Source organism: Nerophis ophidion, linkage group LG11 (assembly GCF_033978795.1).
Source record: "Nerophis ophidion isolate RoL-2023_Sa linkage group LG11, RoL_Noph_v1.0, whole genome shotgun sequence".
Classification (NCBI taxonomy): Eukaryota; Metazoa; Chordata; class Actinopteri; order Syngnathiformes; family Syngnathidae; genus Nerophis; species Nerophis ophidion.
This window is the reverse complement of record NC_084621.1, coordinates 54,901,978-54,914,669: the sequence shown is the minus strand read 5'-3', so window position 1 is coordinate 54,914,669 and position 12,692 is coordinate 54,901,978. Positions and strand designations below refer to the sequence as shown.

The 12,692-nt window shown below is 39.1% G+C and overlaps 1 protein-coding gene across 2 annotated transcripts in view; it reads left to right on the top strand.

Annotated features, from left to right (window-relative positions):
- Positions 1-3,438: 3,438 nt before the first annotated feature.
- The window catches only part of LOC133562262 (nuclear receptor coactivator 7), a 10,609-nt gene continuing 1,355 nt past the window's right edge, over positions 3,439-12,692 (top strand). Inside the window, exons 1-6 of one of the 2 annotated variants that reach the window (XM_061916280.1) lie at positions 3,439-3,601; positions 4,707-4,836; positions 11,596-11,745; positions 11,854-12,006; positions 12,111-12,206; positions 12,650-12,692. The exon at positions 12,650-12,692 is cut by the window's right edge and continues 31 nt beyond it. In XM_061916280.1, coding sequence (XP_061772264.1) covers positions 3,576-3,601; positions 4,707-4,836; positions 11,596-11,745; positions 11,854-12,006; positions 12,111-12,206; positions 12,650-12,692 — 598 coding nt within the window. In that variant the 5' untranslated portion in view covers positions 3,439-3,575. Of the gene's footprint in view, positions 3,602-4,706; positions 4,837-11,212; positions 11,375-11,595; positions 11,746-11,853; positions 12,007-12,110; positions 12,207-12,649 lie in introns of those variants that run through there. The other variant, XM_061916281.1, reaches the window with a different exon arrangement.

Sequence of the window (12,692 nt, the reverse complement as noted above, 5' to 3'; positions counted from 1 at the left end):
TCAGACAGATTCCGGTATTCTTTAAACACAGCAACCTCTGTACCACAAATTAAGCAGACGGCTTTACCTTTCATCTCTGTAAAGAAATGCTTAGCTGTAAAGAAATACTTGGCAGTCCATATCTTGTTGATTGATTGATTGATTGATTGATTGAAACTTTTATTAGTAGATTTCACAGTTCAGTACATATTCCGTACAATTGACCATTAAATGGTAACACCCGAATAAGTTTTTCAAATTGTTTAAGTCGGGGTCCACGTTTTCATTGCCATGAATTGAAAACACGGCATTCGTGTTTACCGGTGGTAACCGGGCATCACTTGTCGCTGTGCACCTTCACTCACATTCGCGCACAAGCACATGTCCACACGGAAGTAATACAAATAAAGCTTTTCAAAACAAAAGCAGCACCGTTGTATTGCACACTCGACATAGATACTTTTTCAAATGTATTTTGTAATTTATGATTGGCCTCACGTGGGCTTCCAGGGACGCACAAAGGGCCGCAGAATGCCCAAGTCTGGTTTAGGCCTTCACTGCAACTACATTCACTTGACGCTTGTTTGTGGGTCTGTTGTGTTGACATCAAGCCACTGACTTTCCATTGAAGAATAGTACTGTCTTTGTCTCTTTGAAAAGTATTGACAAAATTAAATTTAGGAAATGCCAACAGTTCTGTTACCTTAGTTCAGGGGTCGGGAACCTTTTTGGCTGAGAGAGCCATGGAAGCCAAATAGTTTAAAATGTATTTTCGTGAGAGCCATATAATATTTTTTTAACACTGAATACAACTAAATGTCTGCATTTTTATGTAAAACCAACATTAGGGTATAACACGTCTGTTATTCTTTTTAATAACATTTTTATTCCGAAGCTAACTAATAATGAATGAAATACTTCTTACCATTCTTGACTTCTTGAACAGGTGCAGTATAAAACGGATGGATGGATAAAAATGCATGAGAATTTTTTATATTTTGAACAATATTTTTAACACTGATTACCAGTGGAACTATTCATTACTTATTGTGTTGAGCAATGTCAGCTAAGATTTATCCGAGAGCCAGATGCAGTCATCAAAAGAGCCACATCTGGCTCTAGAGCCAAATCTGGCTCTAGAGCCAAAGGTTCCCTACCCCTGACTTAGTTGGAGCAAAAGTTACTTGATAAGTGTCTGACAGTATGTTACTTAAAGCTCTGTTGAGCGTCCGTGCAGCAATGTAATTGTGGTTGCCCTCAAGATGTCAGAGAAAATAGGGCATATGACGTGGGCCTGACACAGAGCGTGATGCAACAACACCATTCGTAGAACATACCTAACGGTACTTCCGAATGTTCATTAATTAAAAGCACATATTTAAGTTTGCACTTGAAAGAATTCACCAAAAAGAATTAGCTGTACACTGAGTATTCTAAAGTATATCCAAGCTTCCTTTCTTGACATTAAAGCTTAGGTTTCCCGTCCAAAGGCAAAACCCAGTAACTCAACTTTGGTTAAAACTGAGCTGATAATAATTTTGGAGTTCCTAGGTGATATGCTTTACATTAGTGTATGCGATATTGTAATTTGTTCTGTAAGTAAGCTGTTACGCGCATGGCAGGACCTAGCAACTACCACATACCACGTATATACAACAGAAAAACCTAGTATCTCAAGGGACCAATTGGAGCTTCTTTGTCAGTCACCTTATTGTCTTTAATGAGACATTTGCACGAATGGGGGCCGACGGTCAACCTGATTATGTGATATTATGGCACGAGGACGATTGGCCCAGGACGTTGCAAACACCTTCATTAAATGTATCGTTCTTGATTCTTCCCCTTGCATACTCTTTTGGGCAGATAACTGTGGAGGTCAAAATAAAAACTGGTCGCTGTACACGGCTCTTGCCCAATGTGCAAACGCAGAATGGGGCCCACCCGAGATTGTAATAAAATTTCTGGAGAAAGGGCACATTGATCTGAGAGTAGATTTAATCCATGGCTCAATCGGCAAGAAAATGAAAGCTCAAGAAAAAATCTATACGTTTGATGACTTTGTAGATCTTTGTAAGACAGCATCAAGATAGATTGGTTTTCCTTTGTTTTCTCAAAATCAGCTAGAAGTGAGTTACTAGGTTTTGCCTTTGGACGGGAGAGGTCCTTGACATAAAAGTTTGTGTCTTTATCTACTTTGCAACAGAGGCTTATGGGGAAAGGTGCTTAAGTCAATCTGCAGACGGCACTTAGGCACAAACTCCAAAAGAAGAGTGAAAATGCACAAATATATGTATCCCTTATCATCCCATTCCAAATGTCATCCCCTCCCCCCAAAAATCCTGAATGTTATGTAAATTAAAAAAAAAGAAAAAAGTATTTCAGGCTAGCATATTTCTGCCTTACCACAGACCATAGCCACCCCCCCTTGTTCCCTGCTCTTTTTATTGTTCTCCTCCACCAGTATGTCATTTTTGACAGGCCAAGAAAACTGTTCCACTCTTTTTTCATATCCTTGTAAAGCTTGAAAGTAGGGCAGTCTGTACAGAAAGACTGAGCGAAAAAAAAAAAACCCAACGAGAAACAGATGTGTTCACTCTTCTTCTTTTTTATGTATTAGAATGCATTGCACAGCATGTCAATGACGGGCACATACTCTAATTACAATCTACAGCTTCAGTTTATTCTGGTTTTTTGTGCATTTTGTGGTGCTCAACTACCCTTCACATTAATGTTGACAAATATGTTATTATCTTCATTTTAATGTAATGCAAGAATGACGAACCTCTAATACTTACAGTGGACTATGATAATAACCATCATCAGTCAGCCTACTCCGAATTCCCAAATGAATGAATGGATGAGGAACATTACCCCGTATGGGTTGAGATGAACACATGTTAATCTCTGTGAAATAGAAAAGAAAACGCTAACATATGCTCATTCTGTAAAGACTTGGTTGTAACACTTGGCTTGGAGACTGCAAAGAAGAACATTTAATGACCTAAACTAGGAACAAAAAAACCCTTGCACAATATCCAGAAGAGAGAAGAATGTTCTCTTCTGCCAAGGTGCCTGGGGGCAAGGCATCAAGCCCCTTCCACCCCACCCACTTAGTAGGTATGTTGGCCCCCTCCTCACTTGGATATTCAATTCCCTTTGTATGTGCATTCTGATATGTGAATGTTAAAATGGGTGTAAAAATGCATATACAATGTAAGAACAGTGCAAAATGCAATTAAAAAAATCTCTATTCACTATTTCCTCACGTAACGATGCCACTGTGTCACTGTGCCACAACCTTGACACATTGACTAACAAAACTCCATGTTGGGAACAGGTCGAGTTAATTACTAACTTCTGTTTCCAGCTCCTAGTTTAAAAGGCTTGTGTGAAAACTCCAGCAACCCGAGTGCAGCTGTAAGAGGGGAAAGGGAGGGCTTATGGTCAAAGGGGCTTTTCTCAGCACTGGTCCAATAGTATAAAACAGGAGCTCTTGCAGAGGCTCAACGTGGACATGCTGCTCCGGCATTGAGCCTCCAAACTTCATCTCTTTTCTTTTCCTTTTTTCACCCCACCATCAACTCTTCCAGTCAACCATGGGAGTCGCTTACAGCGTTGGAGAGTAAGTGAAGAGCATACCCTATATGAGGACACTGGAAACGTTTTGGATGGATTCTTAACAAGCTGCTGCTTTGAGGAATATTTGTGCATTGGAAGCACATATACAGCGGAGCGGGGGGGGATTTTTGTCAGTGCATGGTAGCTGCAGATCAGTAGGACAGATGTGTTATACTAACTCATAATATGTGGACCAAGAGAATCAATTTGACGAGCCATGATTAATCCTTTTGGTTTGCCTCATTTGAAAATGCATGCATGTGTTTACTGACTGGTGCTGCAGTGTGTAAAATAAATACATTAGAACAATGATATACCAGGTCAAGGCCTCACTGGCATCACTACTTTCACACTGTAAGAGTGTGTTTTTTAAATTTCACAATTATGATCAATTGTGGTATAATCAAATTAGAACATTTTAAAGGGTATGTTTGAAGGAAGAATCACCAAAAGCAATATGATTTAAGATAAAGTATTATTTTATCAGGGCTTCACGGTGGCAGAGGGGTTAGTGCGTCTGCCTCACAATACGAAGTAGTCAGGGTTCGATCCCGGGCTCGGGATCTTTCTGTGTGGAGTTTGCATGGGTGGGTTCCTTCCTCCCACTTCCAAAGACATGCACCTGGGGATAGGTTGATTGGCAATACTAAATTGGCCCTAGTGTGTGAATGTGAGTGTGAATGTGAGTGTGAATGTTGTCTGTCTATCTGTGTTGGCCCTGCGATGAGGTAGCGTCTTGTCCAGGGTGTACGCCGCCTTCCGCCCGATTGTAGCTGAGATAGGCACCGCTTATTCCCTTTGGAATAAGCGGTAAAAAATGGATGGATGGATTATCTTATCATTAAGTACAGCAATAGCCAACAAAAGAGTCTGTTTCTCTATGATATCCCTTCAACATTTCTGAGAGGTAGCTCTAATATTTTAGGTCCCATATTTATCTACATGAGATGGGAACATATGAAAAAAATGTGTCATCATGATGTAGTGCAACTCATACTAGAACCACATGAATTATTATATAATTACTACTACCACCTTTTTAATACTTTCAGTGATAATATATAGCATTGTTCATGAAGTAATTAAGGCCTGTTATTTTATCTTCACAGGGTTGACCACCTCTATACCTTCTTTGTGCAATGGTCACCAGACATGTACACAAAAAGCAACAAAAAGAAGAACCAACCCCACTTTCTTCGGGAGAAACCTCAAAATCGGTATCTCGGCAATACAAACAAGGTGGGTTCAAAAAGTAATCAACTGAGCAACCATGCAGCCAAAAACTGGGAGGTAAGGATTTGTGCAAATGTATTTAATGTTTGCCTTAAGGAAAATTGCACTATTTGGAATTTTGCCCCATCATCCACAATCTCTATGTTACACAACAACTCGTCATTCCCTTTTCTGTGAGTTAGTAAAGCTTGCACAATAAAGCTAACAATGCTTGTAATAGGGATTCACTTACTCCCTCTAAAAAACAATGTTTTATTGTATATACATGCTATAACCATGGAGTAACAAGCACATTCATTGAGAAATGTAATATTTACATTATTTTGGTCATTTTAAGCATCACCAGAACTTCTTTCCTGGTCACATTGATTTCATAGAGCGCATATCAACTATTGCTTCTTGCATCAACATCAACACAGAGAGCACGCTCAGTGTTGTCTACCATTAATCAAGGCAGACTTTATTAGAGCCAACGACTGCTATGAAACAAATGACGATCCAAAACCTTATATTTTTTAGCCTGAATAAACGGAGGCACATTCATGGAGAAATGTAATACTTACACTATTTTGGTCATTTTAAACATTACCATAACTTCTTTCCAGGTCGCATTGATTTCATAGAGTGCATTATCAATTATTGCTTCTTGCATCAACATCAACACAGAGAGCAGGCTCAGTGTTGGCTACCATTAATCAAGGCAGACTTTATAAGAGCCAACGACTGCTATGAAACAAATGACGATCCAAAACCTTATATTTTTTAGCCTGAATAAATGGAGGATGAGCAATTACTTTTAGAAGCTGGGCGCAAGGCAGATCTGGCTATAGTGAGACACTAAACTATCATGCTAAACATACCATGGACAAAATAACTAAATAAAAACAGTCACTTAAAATTAGAGATCGACCGATATGTTATTTTCAGGGCCCATACCGATTATTAGTAGTGAAGGAGGCTAATAACCTATATTTGGAGCCGATATTCATTTTTGTAAAGTTTAGCTAAACACGAATAGTATGTGTTAGTAAACACAGGGCTCGAATTAAACCGTGGCATCTGCGGCACGTCCCGCGACCGCCTTCGTTTTTCGCCGTAATGCACAAAAAATGTATCCATATTTGCGGCAAGAACATGGCGTGGACGCCCTTGATGTTTTACTTGTTAATGGACGAGGGATAAAACAATAAATGGTACAATGATAATTTGCGATACAATTCCCGACCGTTAGTAATCCCATTTATATTTTTAATTACCGAATAAACTTCATTTATTAATGTATTTTTGTCAACACGAACTCAGGCGCATGCGGTCTAGCAGTGTTTGGCTTGATAATCATGGCGGACCAGCGACACCGACTTTGTTGCGCAGATTTCCCCCGGAGTAAACGGAGCCAAGCGCTTGGTTTAAAGTAATTTCCCCTCGCTTCCCGGCATGCGTTATAAGACTGCATTGCTGTGTTTAGATGGAGACAGACACACTTGTCACCACACGAAAAGTAAACAGCGAAGGAGAAAACAATCGGATGTTTTGCAGCAGGCGATGTGGCTAAACGTTGTCACAATTTAAATAAATAAATAAATGGGTTGTACTTGTATAGCGCTTTTCTACCTTCAAGGTACTCAAAGCGCTTTGACACTACTTCCACATTTACCCATTCACACACACATTCACACACTGATGGAGGGAGCTGCCGTGCAAGGCGCTAACCAGCACCCATCAGGAGCAAGGGTGAAGTGTCTTGCTCAGGACACAACGGACGTGACGAAGTTGGTACTAGGCGGGGATTGAACCAGGAACCCTCGGGTTGCACACGATCACTCTCCCACTGCGCAAAAGTATTTGCTGGGTTGACTGGGCTGTTCACTCGTCCTTTATTTAACTGCAAACTGTACCAGTGTTCAAATAACATCAATACTAGCCCAAATGTTTTGTCATCTCATCGAATTGATCGCAGGCTGTGAAGATTGTTTATTATTTTTTTTTTGGTTGGCCAAACTGTTGAACTGACACACTGGGGAGACGTTGGAGAACAACAAAGCTTGTTTATTAGACTTCATCTTCATTAGCCAAACTGCTTTGTGTTTTATTTTGATATCAAAAAGTAAACACAAGGTTGTTTTTTTTACATTAATTGTGTTTTTTTCATTTCACAAATGTGTTACTTCAAAAATCATTTGTATAGTCTATAATTTGTAAATTACATTACGTTCATATCCCAACACTGCTTTACTTAACAATCAGTTATCAGGATTTCAATATTGATAACAAAAATGTTAATAATCTTAATCTCAATCTCTGGCCATAATTGCCAGCCCTAGATCTCATACATTAACACTATTTTTATCTATTACATATAAATATTTATATATATATATATATATATATATATATATATATATATATATATATATATATATATATATATATATATATATATATATATATATATATATATATATATGTATATATATATATATATATATATATGTATATATATATATATATATATATATATATATATACATATATGTACATATATATATATATATATATATATATATATATATATATATATATATATATATATATATATATATATATATATATATAAGTATGTGTGTCTGCCTCACAATACAAAGGTTCTGAGTAGTCTGGGGTTCAATCCCGGGCTCAGTGGCCTCACCTGCCATCATGGAAAGAAAGAAATGCAAAAAGAAAAACAAATAATTATATTGTTATATGTATCCAGTGATTATACTATAAAGTTATTTTCCATTCAACTTCACCAGTTTGAAATTATTTTTTATTCAAAATCGCTTAATTTTCTCATTTGCCGTTCAAATACTGAGAAGTACTTGCGGTGAGTCACAGCCGGTTGAGCCTCCTCATGGATTGCGCAATGACTCGGCTAACTGCTGGCTGCTGTGCAGTGAGACCGTATTGCTATATCAATTATATTACACATTTCCATAGTTTAGTTAGCTGAGGTACATAATGTACAGTGTATTTTGTCAACAACTGTATGTGTGTAACGTTATTCTTGTGCTGGACAATCATAAAACTGCTGCAAAGACCCACTATGTGAGGCACCTGTTCTCCGGCCTCCTGGTGGTAGAGGGCGTTAGTGATCCCAGAGATCATTCTTGCACTACTCCGCTAGGCCTGGAGACATTTGAAGCTGGTATGTTTTAAAGTTGTCGTTTGCCTGCATATCGTAAAAACAACCGTCCAACATTTTACAACTAATTGTAAACTTATAGGTGCCGACCATCAGGGCCGAGTTGCGACGAAAGAGTGTGTCGATGTTGAGATATTAAGCAGAGTTGGTAAGTGAATTTGTTTGCTAACTATAGCTACTAGCCATACCCATGTATTTTCTATGAGCGGTTAGCATCGGGTTTTAATCCCATTTCCTCCAATGTTTTCTGATCCGATTGAATTTATATTTATGTTGAGTCTTTATTTTGGGTACTTAAATATGGTTTCCATATGAGTTGGGAAATTGTGTTAGATGTTAATATAAACAGAATACAATGATTTGCAAATCATTTTCTACTCATATTCAGTTGAATATGCTACAAAGACAACATATTTGATGTTCAAACTGATAAAACATTATTTTACAAATAATCAGTAAGTTTAGAATTTGATGCCAGCAAACTTCCAAAGAAGTTGGGAAAGGTGGCAACAAGACTGATAAAGTTGAGGAATGCTCATCAAACATTTATTTGGAACGTCCAACAGGTGTGCAGGCTAATTGGAAACAGGTGGGTGCCATGATTGGGTATAAAAACAGCTTCCCAAAAAATGCTCAGTCTTTCCCAAGAAAGGATGGGGCCAGGTACACCCCTTTGTCCACAACTGCGTGAGGAAATAGTTAAACAGTTTAAGAACAACGTTTCTCAAAGTGCAATTGCAAGAAATTTAGGGATTTCAACATCTACGGTCCGTAATATCATCAAAAGGTTCAGGGAATCTGGAGAAATCACTCCACGTAAGCGGCATGGCTGGAAACCAACATTGAATGACCGTGACCTTCGATCCCTCAGACGGCACTGTATAAAAAAACGACATCAACCTCTAAAGGATATCACCACATGGGCTCAGGAACACTTCAGAAAACCACTGTCACTAAATACAGTTCGTCGCTACATCTGCAAGTGCAAGTTAAAGCTCTACTATGCAAAGCGAAAGCCATTTATCAACAACAAACAGAAACGCCGCCAGCTTCTCTGGACCCGAGATCATCTAAGATGGACTGAGGCAAAGTGGAAAAGTGTTTTGTGGTCTGAGGAGTCCACATTTTAAATTATTTTTGGAAATATTGGACATTGTGTCATCCGGACCAAAGGGGAAGCGAACCATCCAGACTGTTATCGACGCAACGTTCAAAAGCCAGCATCTGTGATGGTATGGGGGTGCATTAGTGCCCTAGGCATGGGTAACTTACACATCTGTGAAGGCACCATTGATGCTGAAAGGTACATACAGGTTTTGGAACAACATATGCTGCCATCTAAGCGCCGTCAGCAAGACAATGCCGAGCCGCATTCAGCACGTGTTACAACAGCGTGGCTTCGTAAAAAAAGAGTGCGGGTACTTTCCTGGCCCGCCTGCAGTCCAGACCTGTCTCCCATCGAAAATGTGTGGCGCATTATGAAGCGTAAAATATGACAGCGGAGAACTCGGACTGTTGAACAACTGAAGCTCTACATAAATCAAGAATGGGAAAGAATTCCACTTTGAAAGCTTCAACAATTAGTTTCCTCAGTTCCCAAACGTTTATTGAGTGTTGTTAAAAGAAAAGGTGATGTAACACAGTGGTGAACATGCCCTTTCCCAACTACTTTGGCACGTGTTACAGCCATGAAATTCAAAGTTAATTATTATTTGCAAAAAAAAAAAAGTTTGAGTTTGAACATCAAATATCTTGTCTTCGTAGTGCATTCAATTGAATATGGGTTGAAAAGGATTTGCAAATCATTATATTCTGTTCATATTTACATCTAACAATTTCCCAAATCATATGGAAACAGGGTTTGTATATATATATATATATATATATATATATATATATATATATATATAGCATTACAGCAAGGGTAAACAAGTCCGAGCAAGGTGCTGTGAGAAGTTGTAAACTTGGTTATTATGCAGTTCGAGGCATGTAAATTGAGTGTTGGTTGCGGTTTCTGGCGAAACTACTAAAATAGGTGACTCCCCATTACCTGCATTAACGCCAATAAAAGTGAAAGGTGTGTGTTACTGTGTCATATAAGAATTGTGGCAGGGCATTTTAATTTAAGTGCAGTTTTCCTTTTATGTTGTGGGGCGGTATAGCTCGGTTGGTAGAGTGGCCGTGCCAGCAACTTGAGGGTTGCATATTCGATTCCCGCTTCCGCCATCCTAGTCACTGCCGTTGTGTCCTTGGGCAAGACACTTTACCCACGTGCTCCCAGTGCCACCCACACTGGTTAAAATGTAACTTAGATATAGGGTTTCACTATGTAAAGCGCTTTGAGAAAAGCGCTATATAAATATAATTCACGTCACTTCACTTCACTTGTTCACATGACGTCCTTTTTGGGGTGTGCTGAAGAGGTGTCACTCTACGTAGCAGGCATAGATTAACATCCATCCATCCATTTGTCTACTGCTTATTCCCTCCGGGGTTGCTGGAGCCTATCTCAGCTACAATCGGGCGGAAGGCGCGTACACCCTGGACAAGTCGCCACCTCATCGCAGGGCCAACACAGATAGACAGACAACATTCACACTCACATTCACACACTAGGGCCAATTTAGTGTTGCCAATCAACCTATCCCCAAGTGCATGATTTGGAAGTGGGAGGAAGCAGGAGCACCCGGAAGGGAACCCACGTAGTCACGGGGAGAACATGCAAACTCCGCACAGAATGATCCCGAGCCCGGGATTGAACCCAGGTCTACTCAGGACCTTCGTATTGTGAGGCAGACCCACTAAGGTACATTATTTGTAGTAAATACATTTAAATGTTCTGACGAATAAAGTGAAACTTGATCATTTCCTTAATAAAGGATATTTTGTACATTATTATAATATCTTATACATTTACACTTTTGATTATTCAGTGAGCCGAGCCATAAGTATCAGTTCTCTTGAAAGAGCCAGCATTTGAGAGTAGCTTGATAAACTGTTAAATTTGGCTACTATCCAAACCCTTATAACTCCCACTCTCTCCTAATATGGACATCCTTTCACTGACTACTTCCTACCATGACAAACAGCACGCCCCTTGCCATGGTTTACTGGAAAAAGAAACATGCAGCATGGCACAGCTAACCAATGAGAGGAGCCCTCATCTTTCCATCCCACCAATTGCATTCTACACAGAAAGTGAAAGTAATTCGCAGGGCAACACATGGTGGGTGCAGACAGGGTGAATACATTTGGTAAAGCAAAGAGCAGCGTTTGACAAAGAAATCAGGAGCTGTGAAGATGTTACCAGACAATTTCAAGGTTCTTTACTTTGCTTGTGACTATGCGGAGCCATATGTTCAGGTACAGAGATGACCATGCTGAATCTGATCTTGTTTAAGGTTCAACTACTTTCTATCAGTTTTACACAAATGGGAAAGCTTTTCATGCACTTTATGCCTTAATGTTTAGCTTTAAACTATGATGTGGCTGCTTAAAGAAGTGCAGACCTTTGAAAAATACCAATAAAAGCAGTGACAGTTAATATGCACCATTTAAATGACTTTATTCTTGTTATGTTCCAGATTATCAATGTAAAAGATCCAAAACGCCGTTTGAGTTTGTGCAGCTTCGACTCTGAAACAGAGGAACCTGAGTACCATGGAATAATTGGGGTTGTTCAACCTGTCCTGAGTGACTACAGTGAGCTCCTGGATCACAGACATCTTCTTAGTGTGAGTGTTACTTTTCACAGTCCTATAACTGAAGCAAGTGAACATTTTCTGTACAACTCTGCAAACGTATCGTCTCTGGATGTGAATGACACCCTTTTGTTCTTACAGCTTGCCGGACACATGCCAGCAAGGACTCAAGGCTACTCATGGCATTTGGCCTACAGCACTGCCGTCCATGGGAGCAGCCTGAAGACACTTTATAGAAACATGGCCAAATATGACAGTCCGGTCCTGCTGGTCATTAAAGACATGCATAAAAAGGTATGACTCTGGATAGCGCATCAAAACACTTGGCACTTCATCTATGGTGAGCTGCTAAACAGTTAGTCTCCGCTCTTCACTGTCATTCATGTGATTATCTTCAGGTGTTTGGAGCTTTTTCATCAGATCCATTTAGAGTCAGCAAATACTGCTATGGCACAGGAGAAACTTTCCTATTCAGCTTCAACCCGGACTTCCAGGTAAAAACTCTATTATTAATGTTGCCAATTTTTTGACGCAATCAGTAGGGATGCACAAAAAATAGATTCATATCCAAGTCACGATTCTTATTAATTTTGATTCCAAACCGATTAAGAATTTTAAAAAATGTATGTAAAATAAATTGGAAAAAAATATATGAAAATAATTTTACTTCTTTTGTATGAATCAATTTATAAAAAATCTATTTTTAGGCCATCTCCGTGCAACGAGAAGGAGCATTTTTAACCGATACTTTGTTTTGAAAAAGTTTCATTATAATACTATACCAAAAAATACATTGCAAGGAATCGGTTTGTATCAAAAATGAATCAAGAATTGATTCTGAATCAAATCGTCACCTCAGGAATCAGAATTGGATTGAATCATTAGATTCACACCCCTTGTAAGCGGTGGTTCATGTCTTTCAATATCATTCATTCAGGCTTACAAGTGGACTGGAGAGAACTCCTACTTTGTGAGTGGGA